At 55.3% G+C, this 13675-nt stretch overlaps 1 protein-coding gene across 1 annotated transcript in view; it reads right to left on the bottom strand.

The window, feature by feature from the left end:
* PFKP (phosphofructokinase, platelet) overlaps positions 1 to 13675 on the bottom strand; it is a 139536-nt gene that overhangs the window by 77734 nt on the left and 48127 nt on the right. Inside the window, exons 15-16 of the mRNA XM_082833391.1 lie at positions 12576 to 12663; positions 11808 to 11960 (exon numbers count right to left, since the gene is read on the bottom strand). Coding sequence (XP_082689517.1) covers positions 11808 to 11960; positions 12576 to 12663 — 241 coding nt within the window. The remainder of the gene's footprint in view (positions 1 to 11807; positions 11961 to 12575; positions 12664 to 13675) is intronic.

The following is a 13675-nucleotide window of genomic DNA, read 5'->3' as shown; positions in this document are numbered from 1 at the left end:
ACTCTGGGACACCGAGCCCTGCAGCCAGAGACTCAGGACCTGGTCCACACAACAGGGTACAGAACTGGCACCAGGACCTGGCTTCACCCACCAGCAGGTGGACACCCACTGCAGAACCACTTCAGCACCACACCCTGACTTGTCGGGACCCAGCCAACATACAGGCAGGCTGGCACAGACTCCAGGACCCCTGGGTCCTAAACCCACCACCAGCAGGCTGACACCAGCTCTGAGAGTTTTGGACTCCTCAGTCAGCCCCACCCACCACCTTCAGACCAGTACAAGCTTTGGGACACCCCAGAAGCTGCAGCCAGCTGTGTCATGAACTGGCCCAATCCACCAGCAGGCTGACACTGGATCTGGGAACGCTGCAAACGCACACCCCAGAACCTGGCTCTGCCCACCAGTGAGCCAGCAGTAGCCCTGAGACCGCCCAGTGTTCCACAGCCAGCTGCCTTGTGACCTGACCCCTCCAACCGTAGCTGGCAGCCTGGGCATAAAGCAGGGGCTCACAACCAACCAGACCAGGGGCCGACCATACCTACAAGACTGCCCTCAGCAGTCAGCTCACCAAGGCAGAAGGAGCCACATAGCTCACATAGGGGACACCCCTAAAGCATACAGCTCTGGTGACCAGAGGGAAGTGTGCAGCTGGGATGTATAGGACATCTCCTGCAAAAGGCAACTTCTCCAAGATCAGGAAATGTAACCAACCTACCAAATGCACAGAAATAAAAACTGAAAATTAGGCAAAATTAGGTGATAGAGGACCATGTGGAAGGAATAAGATGAAAACCCCAGAAGAAAAACTAAGTGAAGTAGAGATCGGCAATCTATCCGATAGAGAGTTTAAGGCAATGATCATAAAGATGATCAAAGAACTCGGGTAAGAACTGATGAACGGAGCAAGAAATTTCAAGGTTTTAACACGGAGTTCGAAAATATAAAGGAGAAACCAAAACAGGTGAAGAATACAACTGAAATGAAAAATACACTAAGAGGAATCAACAGTAGATTAACTGAGGCAGGGGAATGAATCAGCTAGGTGAAGACAGAGTAAGAATTGGGGTGCCTGGGGTGCAGGAGGGGGGACACAGCAGTAGGGGGACCAGGGGTGCAGGAGGGGAGAGTCAGAACTGGGGCACATGGCGTGCAGATTCATTAGTGGGGGGACATGGGGTGCACGAGGGGAGACTCAGAAGTAGGGGGACATGGGGTCCAGGAGGGGAGACTCAGAACTGGGGGACAAGTGGTGAAGTTGGGGTGACTCAGAATTGGGGTGCCTGGGGTGCAGGAGGGGGACACAGCAGTAGGAGAACATGGGGTGCAGGAGGGGAGACTCAGAACTGGGGGAATAAGTCGTGAAGTTGGGGTGACTCAGAAGTAGGGGGACATGGGGTGCAGGAGGGGAGACTCAGAACTGGGGCACATGGCGTGCAGACTCAGAAGTGGGGGGACATGGGGTACAGGAGGGGAGACTCAGTAGTGGGGGGACAGAGGGTGCAGGAGGGGAGACTCAGAAGTGGGGGGACATGGGTTGCAGGAGGGGAGACTCAGAACTGGGGCATATGGCATGCAGAATCAGAAGTGGGGGGACATGGGGTAGAGGTGGGGGAGACTCAGTAGTGGGGGCACAGAGGGTGCAGGAGGGGAGACTCAGAAGTGGGGGGACATGGGGTGCAGGAGGGGAGACTCAGAACTGGGGCATATGGCGTGCAGAATCAGAAGTGGGGGGACATGGGGTAGATGTGGGGAGACTCAGTAGTGGGGGGACAGAGGGTGCAGGAGGGGAGACTCAGAAGTGGGGGGATATGGGGTGCAGGAGGGGAGACTAAGAAGTGGGGTACATAGGGTGAAGTCTCAGAACTGGGGGGACAAGGCGCAAAGGTGGGGTGACTCAGAACTGGGGGAACATGGGGTGCAGTAGGGGAGATTCAGAAGGTGAGGTACCGGGTTGCAGGGGGCACCCAGCAGTGGGGGGACATGGAGTGCAGGAGGGGAGACTCAGAAGCGGGGTGATATGGGGTGAGGAGGGGAGACTCAGAACTGGGGGACAAGTGGTGAATTTGGGGTGACTCAGAAGTGTGGGGACATGAGGTGCACGAGGGGAGACTCAGAAGTAGGGGGACATAGGGTGCAGGAGGGGAGACTCAGAACTGGGGGACAAGTGGTGAAGTTGGGGTGACTCAGAAGTGGGGGGACATGAGGTGCAGGAGGGGAGACTCAGAACTGGGGGACAAGTGGTGAAGTTGGGGTGACTCAGAAGTGGGGGGACATGAGGTGCAGGATGGGAGACTCAGAACTGGGGGACAAGTGGTGAAGTTGGGGTGACTCAGAATTGGGGTGCCTGGGGTGCAGGAGGGGGGACACAGTGGTAGGGAGACATGGGGTGCAGGAGTGGAGACTCAGAAGTGGGGCACATGGCGTGCAGACTCAGAAGTGGGGGGACATGGGGTACAGGAGGGGAGACTCAGTAGTGGGGGGACCGACGGTGCAGGAGGGGAGACTTAGAAGTTGGGGGACATGGGGTGGAGGAGGGGAGATTCAGAAGTGGGGCACATAGGGTGCAGTCTCAGAACTGGGGGGATAAGGGGTGAAGGTGTGGTGACTCAGAACTGGGGGGACATGGGGTGCAGGAGGGGAGACTCAGAAGTGGGGTAGCACCAGCCCTAGGTCCCCCTGAGCTTTGACCCCACCAACTAGTGTTCTGACACAGACTCTGGGACATCGAGCCCTGCAGCCAGAGACTCAGGACCTGGTCCACACAACAGGGTACAGAACTAGCACCAGGACCTGGCTTCACCCACCAGCAGGTGGACACCCACTGCAGAACCACCTCAGCACCACACCCTGACTTGTCGGGACCCAGCCAACATACAAGCAGGCTGGCACAGACTCCAGGACCCCTGGGTCCTAAACCCACCACCAGCAGGCTGACACCAGCTCTGAGAATTTTGGACTCCTCTGTCACCCCACCCACCTTCAGACCAGTACTAGCTTTGGGACACCCCAGAAGCTGCAGCCAGCTGTGTCAGGAACTGGCCCAATCCACCAGCAGGCTGACACTGGATCTGGGAACCCTGCAAACGCACACCCCAGAACCTGGCTCTGCCCACCAGTGAGCCAGCACTAGCCCTGAGACCACCCAGTGTTCCACAGCCAGCTGCCTTGTGACCTGACCCCTCCAACCGTAGCTGGCAGCCTGGGCATAAAGCAGGGGCTCACAACCAACCAGACCAGGGGCCGACCATACCTACAAGACTGCCCTCAGCAGTCAGCTCACCAAAGCAGAAGGAGCCACATAGCTCACATAGGGGACACCCCTAAAGCATACAGCTCTGGTGACCAGAGGGAAGTGTGCAGCTGGGATGTATAGGACATCTCCTGCAAAAGGCAACTTCTCCAAGATCAGGAAATGTAACCAACCTACCAAATGCACAGAAATAAAAACTGAAAATTAGGCAAAATTAGGTGATAGAGGACCATGTGGAAGGAATAAGATGAAAACCCCAGAAGAAAAACTAAGTGAAGTAGAGATCGGCAATCTATCCGATAGAGAGTTTAAGGCAATGATCATAAAGATGATCAAAGAACTCGGGTAAGAACTGATGAACAGAGCAAGAAATTTCAGGGTTTTAACACGGAGTTCGACAATATAAAGAAGAAACCAAACACAGGTGAAGTATACAACTGAAATGAAAAATACACTAAGAGGAATCAACAGTAGATTAACTGAGGCAGGGAAATGAATGAGCTAGGTGAAGACAGAGTAAGAATTGGGGTGCCTGGGGTGCAGGAGGGGGGACACAGCGGTAGGGGGACATGGGGTGCAGGAGGGGAGACTCAGAACTGGGGGGACAAGTGTTGAAGTTGGGGTGACTCAGAAGTGGGGGGACATGGGGTGCAGGAGGGGAGACTCAGAAATAGGCGGACATGGGGTGCAGGAGGGGAGACTCAGAACTAGGGCACATGGCGTGCAGACTCAGAAGTGGGGGGACATGGGGTGCAGGAGGGGAGAGTCAGAAGTAGGGGGACATGGGGTGCAGGAGGGGAGACTCAGAACTGGGGGACAAGTGGTGAAGTTGGGGTGACTCAGAATTGGGGTGCCTGGGGTGCAGGAGGGTGTCAGAGCAGTAGGAGGACATGGGGTGCAGGAGGGGAGACTCAGAACTGGGGGAATAAGTCATGAAGTTGGGGTGACTCAGAAGTAGGGGGACATGGGGTGCAGGAGGGGAGACTCAGAACTGGGGCATATGGCGTGCAGAATCAGAAGTGGGGGGACATGGGGTAGAGGTGGGGAGACTCAGTAGTGGGGGGACAGAGGGTGCAGGAGGGGAGACTCAGAAGTGGGGGGACATGGGGTGCAGGAGGGTAGACTAAGAAGTGGGGCACATAGGGTGAAGTCTCAGATCTGGGAGGACAAGGGGTGAAGGTGTGGTGACTTAGAACTGGGGGGACATGGGGTGCAGGAGGGGAGACTCAGAAGGTGGGGTTCCGGGTTGCAGGGGGGACCCAGCAGTGGGGGACATGGAGTGCAGGAGGGGAGACTCAGAAGCGGGGTGACATGGGGTGCAGGAGGGGAGACTCAGAAGTGGGGCAGCACCAGCCCTAGGTCCCTCTGAGCTTTGACCCCACCAACTAGTGTTCTGACACAGACTCTGGGACATCGAGCCCTGCAGCCAGAGACTCAGGACCTGGTCCACACAACAGGGTACAGAACTAGCACCAGGACCTGGCTTCACCCACCAGCAGGTGGACACCCACTGCAGAACCACCTCAGCACCACACCCTGACTTGTCGGGACCCAGCCAACATACAAGCAGGCTGGCACAGACTCCAGGACCCCTGGGTCCTAAACCCACCACCAGCAGGCTGACACCAGCTCTGAGAGTTTTGGACTCCTCAGTCAGCCCCACCCACCACCTTCAGACCAGTACAAGCTTTGGGACACCCCAGAAGCTGCAGCCAGCTGTGTCAGGAACTGGCCCAATCCACCAGCAGGCTGACACTGGATCTGGGAACGCTGCAAACGCACACCCCAGAACCTGGCTCTGCCCACCAGTGAGCCAGCACTAGCCCTGAGACCGCCCAGTGTTCCACAGCCAGCTGCCTTGTGACCTGACCCCTCCAACCATAGCTGGCAGCCTGGGCATAAAGCAGGGGCTCACAACCAACCAGACCAGGGGCCGACCATACCTACAAGACTGCCCTCAGCAGTCAGCTCACCAAAGCAGAAGGAGCCACATAGCTCACATAGGGGACACCCCTAAAGCATACAGCTCTGGTGACCAGAGGGAAGTGTGCAGCTGGGATGTATAGGACATCTCCTGCAAAAGGCAACTTCTCCAAGATCAGGAAATGTAACCAACATACCAAATGCACAGAAATAAAAACTGAAAATTAGGCAAAATTAGGTGATAGAGGACCATGTGGAAGGAATAAGATGAAAACCCCAGAAGAAAAACTAAGTGAAGTAGAGATCGGCAATCTATCCGATAGAGAGTTTAAGGCAATGATCATAAAGATGATCAAAGAACTCGGGTAAGAACTGATGAACGGAGCAAGAAATTTCAGGGTTTTAACACGGAGTTCGACAATATAAAGAAGAAACCAAACACAGGTGAAGTATACAACTGAAATGAAAAATACACTAAGAGGAATCAACAGTAGATTAACTGAGGCAGGGAAATGAATGAGCTAGGTGAAGACAGAGTAAGAATTGGGGTGCCTGGGGTGCAGGAGGGGGGACACAGCGGTAGGGGGACATGGGGTGCAGGAGGGGAGACTCAGAACTGGGGGGACAAGTGTTGAAGTTGGGGTGACTCAGAAGTGGGGGGACATGGGGTGCAGGAGGGGAGACTCAGAAGTAGGCGGACATGGGGTGCAGGAGGGGAGACTCAGAACTAGGGCACATGGCGTGCAGACTCAGAAGTGGGGGGACATGGGGTGCAGGAGGGGAGAGTCAGAAGTAGGGGGACATGGGGTGCAGGAGGGGAGACTCAGAACTGGGGGACAAGTGGTGAAGTTGGGGTGACTCAGAATTGGGGTGCCTGGGGTGCAGGAGGGTGTCAGAGCAGTAGGAGGACATGGGGTGCAGGAGGGGAGACTCAGAACTGGGGGAATAAGTCATGAAGTTGGGGTGACTCAGAAGTAGGGGGACATGGGGTGCAGGAGGGGAGACTCAGAACTGGGGCATATGGCGTGCAGAATCAGAAGTGGGGGGACATGGGGTAGAGGTGGGGAGACTCAGTAGTGGGGGGACAGAGGGTGCAGGAGGGGAGACTCAGAAGTGGGGGGACATGGGGTGCAGGAGGGGAGATTCAGAAGTGGGGCACATAGGGTTAAGTCTCAGACTGGGAGGACAAGGGGTGAAGGTGTGGTGACTTAGAACTGGGGGGACATGGGGTGCAGGAGGGGAGACTCAGAAGGTGGGGTACCGGGTTGCAGGGGGGACCCAGCAGTGGGGGGACATGGAGTGCAGGAGGGGAGACTCAGAAGCGGGGTGAAATGGGGTGCAGGAGGGGAGACTCAGAACTGGGGCACATGGCGTGCAGACTCAGAAGTGGGGGGACATGGGGTGCAGGAGGGGAGACTCAGAAATGGGGTACAAGTGGTGAAGTTATGGTGATTCAGAAGTGGGGGGACATGGGGTTCAGGAGGGGAGACTCAGAAGTAGGTGGACATTGGGTGCAGGAGGGGAACTCAGAACTGGGGGACAAGTGGTGAAGTTGGGGTGACTCAGAATTGGGGTGCCTGGGGTGCAGGAGGGGGGACACAGCAGTAGGAGGATATGGGGTGCAGGAGGGGAGACTCAGAACTGGGAGGATAAGTCGTGAATTTAGGGTGACTCAGAGTGGGGGGACATGGGGTGCAGGAGGGGAGACTCAGAAGTGGGGCACATGGGGTGCAGAGTGAGAAGTGGGGGGACATGGGGTAAAGGAGTGGAGACTCATTAGTGGGGGGACAGAGGGTGCAGGAGGGGAGACTCAGAACTGGGGGGACATGGGGTGCAGGCGGGGAGACTCAGAAAGTGGGTTACCGGGTTGCAAGGGGGACCCAGTAGTGTGGGGACATGGAGTGCAGGAGGAGAGACTCAGAAGCGGGTTGACATGGGGTGCAGGAGGGGAGACTCAGAAGTGGGGCAGCACCTGCCCTAGGTCCCCCTGAGCTTTGACCCCACCAACTAGTGTTCTGACACAGACTCTGGGACACCGAGCCCTGCAGCCAGAGACTCAGGACCTGGTCCACACAACAGGGTACAGAACTGGCACCAGGACCTGGCTTCACCCACCAGCAGGTGGACACCCACTGCAGAACCACTTCAGCACCACACCCTGACTTGTCGGGACCCAGCCAACATACAGGCAGGCTGGCACAGACTCCAGGACCCCTGGGTCCTAAACCCACCACCAGGAGGCTGACACCAGCTCTGAGAGTTTTGGACTCCTCAGTCAGCCCCACCCACCTTCAGACCAGTACAAGCTTTGGGACACCCCAGAAGCTGCAGCCAGCTGTGTCAGGAACTGGCCCAATCCACCAGCAGGCTGACACTGGATCTGGGAACCCTGCAAACACACACCCCAGAACCTGGCTCTGCCCACCAGTGAGCCAGCATAGCCCTGAGACCGCCCAGTGTTCCACAGCCAGCTGCCTTGTGACCTGACCCCTCCAACTGTAGCTGGCAGCCTGGGCATAAAGCAGGGGCTCACAACCAACCAGACCAGGGGCCGACCATACCTACAAGACTGCCCTCAGGAGTCAGCTCACCAAAGCAGAAGGAGCCACATAGCTCACATAGGGGACACCCCTAAAGCATACAGCTCTGGTGACCAGAGGAATGTGTGCAGCTGGGATGTATAGGACATCTCCTGCAAAAGGCAACTTCTCCAAGATCAGGAAATGTAACCAACCTACCAAATGCACAGAAATAAAAAGTGAAAATTAGGCAAAATTAGGTGATAGAGGACCATGTGGAAGGAATAAGATGAAAACCCCAAAAGAAAAACTAAGTGAAGTAGAGATCGGCAATCTATCCGATAGAGAGTTTAAGGTAATGATCATAAAGATGATCAAAGAACTCGGGTAAGAACTGATGATCGGAGCAAGAAATTTCAAGGTTTTAACACGGAGTTAGAAAATATAAAGGAGAAACCAAACACAGGTGAAGAATACAACTGAAATGAAAAATACACTAAGAGGAATCAACAGTAGATTAACTGAGACAGGGGAATGAATCAGCTAGGTGAAGACAGAGTAAGAACTGGGGTGCCTGGGGTGCCGGAGAGGGGACACAGCAGTACGGGGACATGGGGTGCAGTAGGGCAGACTCAGAACTGGGGGGACACGTGGTGAAGTTGGGGTGACTCAGAAGTGGGGGTACATGGGGTGCAGGAGGGGGACTCAGAAGTAGGGGACATGGGGTGCAGGAGGGAAGACTCAGAATTGGGGCACATGGCGTGCAGACTCAGAAGTGGGGGGACATGGGGTACAGGAGGGGAGACTCCGTAGTGGGGGGACAGAGGGTGCAGGAGGGGAGACTCAGAAGTGGGGGGACATGGGGTGCAGGAGGGGAGACTCAGAATTGGCGCACATAGGGTGCAGACTCACAACTGGGGGGAGAAGGGGTGAAGGTGACTGAGAAGTGGGGGGATATAGGGTGCAGGAGAGACTCAGAAGTGGTAGGACATGGGGTGCAGGGAGACTCAGAAGTGGGGGGACATGGGGTGCAGGAGTGGAGACTCAAGTGCCACAGCTCCAAACACAGCCCGATGCAAAGCAGAACGTGCACCCGATGGGCGTCCGCCCCGTCTGTCTTCATTCCTCCCGCCTAAAACCACCTTGGGGTGCCTTCTGCAGGAAAATTCACAGGCAGGATGGATCCAGGCCTCCCGGAGGGCTGTGCTCTCTGCCCACCCCCTACTTCTCCCCCCATCCACTCCCTAGAGTCCCAAACAGGCCGAGTTTCAGGGGGCTGCAGCCCAAGGACGCGAGGATGGGGCATCCGCGGTGGGTTAGTCCAGGGAGTGGCCGGGAGGAAGGTGAGGGGCTCCAGGGGGTTGCTCACCTGCCTCTTGCCCCCTCCACCCGGCCTGGCTCCCACACCCCACACGGACCCTCCTCCGCCCGGCGCAGCTCAGGACCACTGCAGGGCCACCGGATCCGGACGTGAACCCCACATTTAGACGGACTCCTGGGCTGTGTGAACCCCCCCGTCGGGATACTCTGGGTCAGGGGCGCACGACGTAGGGGGTGGACAGGGGCGCCGGCACCTTGAAATCTGACGGCGGTTCTACACCTGCAGGTACTCTCCACCCTCTGGTCACCATCACTCCCCTGCTTTTCCTCTGATCTCCAAGAAAACGGGAGGGACACTGGGGGCCCGGGGAAAACCCTGTCCAGGACGCGAGCCCGAGGTCCTGGGGCCGACGCTGAGCCACCCACACCGACGTAATTCAGGGCCACCAGCAGAGCTGTAGCCACGGCCACCTCCCGGGGCCCGGGCAGCCCCGAAGTCGCTTCAGCTGTGGTTCTGAAGGGGACGAGTGAGCTGGTTCTAGGAGTAGATGCAATGCACAGCCTCACCCTGTGGAGTCCCTAAAAACCTGCCCTGAGGCATTAACTCTGCCCCAGAGACGCCGTGACCTTACGAGACATTAAATCCCCTGGGGATGTTTCGGGTGACATGTCTATAAGCTCAGCACACAGGCTGACAAGGAGGTGACATGAGGACAGTGGTTAAGGGTCCAGAGGATGTGACAGCTGACCACATAAGGCCACCTCGGGGTCCTCACCCTAGGCCCTGGGGACATTCTGGCCACCTCAGGCCCCTCCCCCAGCATGGTCCTTCCTGCTGCCCCACTTCTTGCAAGTGTCCGGCCCAGCCGAGGCCCGAACCCAGGCCTCCTAAGAGACTCAGCCTCACTGTGGCTTAACACACACAACCCTGGGAGAAACCCAGCGACTTCAACACGCCAGCCCGGCCTTCTGTCACCCCAGCTCCAGGATCCACTGAGCAGGCCTGGGGAGGGTCAGGCCCCCTGACCATCCTTCATGAACCAGAACAAGACACCCTACTTAGGCCCTCGGAGCATCACTTCCACCTACCTTGTAAGGACAGCCCTGGCCCAGTCACGGACAGGCATTGCCCACTTTACAACTGTGAGCCTGGCTCCGAGAAACTTGAATGAATAAAATCCTGAACGTAAAGGGTCGCGTAATAATCTCAAAACCCCTCGAAGGGAAGCAGGATGGATCATTTGGAATTTTCCCTGGACTTATTCTGGTTTTCAAATTTTCAACAACACACGTAGGAAATCTTTATCACCTGGAAAAATCATGCTTTGTAGCAAAGTAGCCTGGAATTATAAAGTGGGAGAATCCCGTCCTGCCTGAGGGCGCGTGAAACATCACAGGGTGGTAGCACCGACCTTGGTCAGGACCCACCAACGACCACTCCCAGGGTCCCTGCCACCCCAAGGGGGTCTAGTTAGGTGACAACTAGGAAATGAACTTCCGTTGCTCTACTGCAAGCGTGGAGTGAGCAGATTCAGATCCAGCTATGCAGGAGAAGCAGTGACACAGTGATGACATTCATTTTGCGACAGACATGACCTTTCAACTCAGAGCTTGAGCATCGATCAGGAGCTGAATTAGTCCCACAGCAGCGAAAGCACAGATGGTGTCACTGGGGAAGCACAAGCAGCGGCAGGCAAGCGGGCAGGGACGTGGGTCAGGAGGTCCAGCGTGGGGACACAGGCGACACTGGAGGGCTTTTCAGTAAAGAAACTGCGGAAAGTTTAAGAGGCTCAGGAAAGCAAGAAACAAGCATTGCTTACAAGGTAAATTCTATCCAATAGAGAATTCTATCCAAAAAGCTTTTCTTTTATCTACCAGCACTATAGAGACAGATTTGATGCGATGGGTTTAAGGGAAAATGCTTAGAAAAACAGTCACAAGATCTACGTCTTGCAAGGAAAATAAAATGTTAGAATTTACTGAAAAATTTTAGATGCCGAATTTTTTGAAAAAAGGGAGTGATGCATTCTGTGTTAGATACTGACCTTCAAACTCCAATGTGATTTCCCAAGCGTGATTTACAAATACAATGATTAAGAGGTATTTCTATGTTTTGTTATGGCCATTTGGCTAAAAAAAAAAACAACAAAAAAAAACCACATTCAAATAACATCAATATTATTTTAGATGGGCTTTATCGTCCCAGTCCACAAAGGGGAAGATGAGGATGAGGCTATCGGCCGAAACCAAAAATAATACGATTGTTTAAAAGAGGATTCAGGTCAATGAATAAAATTATAAAATCTTTAGTCCAGCTTCTACCCTCGAATATCAAAGCACGGGCCAGTGGACCCAGGATTTAACACAATAATGTGTTTTAGGCTTTTGGTAAATTTACCTCAGCCAAAAAAAAAAAACAGGCATTTAAATGAATATCCACGTCACTGTGACCCAAAACTACCTGCACTACAGATGATGTCACCCTGGCCGTGGCACAGGAAAACGGTAGCAAAAGATCTTTGGAAGCCGAATCGGTGATTGTCAGACTTTTTTTTTTTTTTTTTGGCTGCATCAGCATGTGGGATCTTAGCTCCCCACCAGGGATCGAACCCGCGTTCCCTGCATTGGAAGCGCAGAGTCTTAACCACTGGACCTTTTTTTTTTTCTTTTTTTTTAACTTTTGAGCAAACCACCCTAGTGCCCTGGTTCTGCCTCGAGTGCACAGGTAGATAAAAGCGGGCCAGGCGCCCTGGGTTAGTGTCCGCGGCACCTGCTCTGCTGTCAGCACTCACGTCGGTGATGGTGTTGAGGGCGGTGTCTGCCCCGATGCTGAAATCGGAGCCGGGCACGTTGTTGGAGACGGTGGCGGGAACCATGACCATGGGGACGCAGAACTCCTTGTGCTTCTCCCGGGCGGCCGACAGCTCCAACAGTCCCAGGTAGGCCTGCAGGTGGGTGTGTGCGGTTGTGGGGATGGGACAGGGGTGGGGAGGGAAATGCATTGCCATCACGGGCAGCACTGCACCCAAGGTGAGGCTGCGGGCATCGTCCCGTCGGGGGGAGACTAAGCCGCTCACGGGTGAGAGTCTGACTGTTTGAGGTTCTCACATTTTCTTTAAAGGAAACAGAAAGGTCATCATGGGACTGATCTTGGCTGAATATCAAAAATGAAGGTGGACAGTCCAACATGTAGTTAAAAGATAAGGATCTGGCCCCATCACTGCCCTCCTCTCTGAATAGCCAATGGGCTTCCAGTTCAAGAGAGAAGGTCATCTCTACAGACTCGACAGAGGTGAGAACTCCCTGAGCAGACAGACCCCAGACATGGAGTCAAGCTTTCGCTTCTCGATCGAGTCCCTTTACATAGCTGGGCCAGTGTCTGTCCCCGAGTGCTGCCACCCCTCATTCTCTGCATCACCATTACTGAGTGGCCGCTGGGCCCAAGGCTGCATGACCCCCGGTCACACCGAGGGACAGACGGCACAATGTTTACAGGAGCCGGCATGGGGTCCCCATTCAAACCAACAGCGCTAGCCAGCCAGCAGGGGAGCAGAATGTACCTCGAATCCACCGATGATCAAGAGCGCGTTGATGCCATGGGTGTGCATCTGAGCAGCGATGTCCTCCAGGTACTTCCCGGGGAGGGTGCTGGGGACGGTTCAAGGGAGGAGCGGTCAGGCAGGACCCCCTTGGTGCCCCACCCTCCGAGGCTGAGCTGCACGGCACTGAGTGGCAGGGGGATGTCCGCTCCCTCATCCACGCTGCTGGTGGACAGAGGGGCTGGGGAACCACACGTGGCAGAGCGGCCAGCAGTCAGGTCTCAAAAGAGGGTCTTTTCAAAAGAAAAGGGGAAGAAACTTTGCAGCTGTCCAACACCTGGATCTCAAAGAACCCTGCTGCCTGGTTAGGAAAAAAAATGAACCACAAAAGCTTTCAAGTGTTCACAACGATAATTGGATGGAAACTTCCAGTTTTTGAGTCACGTACAGAGTGCATGTACCCTACCCCATCTAAGCTCATTTAAAGTCACCTCCACGCACACCTGCTCATGTCGTCCCGTTTTACCACCTGTTCAAACACGGCCGGCAAGTGGAAGAGACAAACGATAGTCAGCCGTGCCCCATCCTGAGACCAACACCCACCCCGATCTTTCCCTTGTGCTGTCTGGAGTATCAGGGGTTTATACTTGGGGTGGATGTAGAGAAGTCATAGGGCCTGGGTGGCCAGGGCACATGAGTGGTCACGATGTCGACTACAGGGTCCCTCCCAGCGTCCGAGCACCGTGAGAATACGCTGCCAGCTGGCCCCTCCAGCCACCCCAGAGCAGCCCCGGGGTGGGGCTCGTGAAGCCGACTGTGCTGAGGCATTACAGTTGGTCGGAAGGGGCCTAGGAGGCAGCCGGTAGGGCCCTGGCTCCTAACTGGAGCTCTGCTGTCAGAACACCATCCCCCGAGGGCGCTGGGGGGTGACGGGACCAAAAGAGCTTTGGAGAACTAGGCCAGCTCCACAGATTCCTGGGTGACGCGGGCACCCAGCTTCACAGCAGGACAGAGGCTGGGACGATTCCCCTGGACAACAAACAGGCTAACACTCACATGGAGTGCAACACTCATTAGGCTTAAGTACCAACTACTTCCTTTCCTCATTAAAATGTGCCACT

This window comes from Leucopleurus acutus, assembly GCF_964270905.1.
Source record: "Leucopleurus acutus genome assembly, chromosome: 1".
NCBI classification, from domain to species: domain Eukaryota; kingdom Metazoa; phylum Chordata; class Mammalia; order Artiodactyla; family Delphinidae; genus Leucopleurus; species Leucopleurus acutus.
This window is presented reverse-complemented; position numbering and strand designations above follow the sequence as displayed.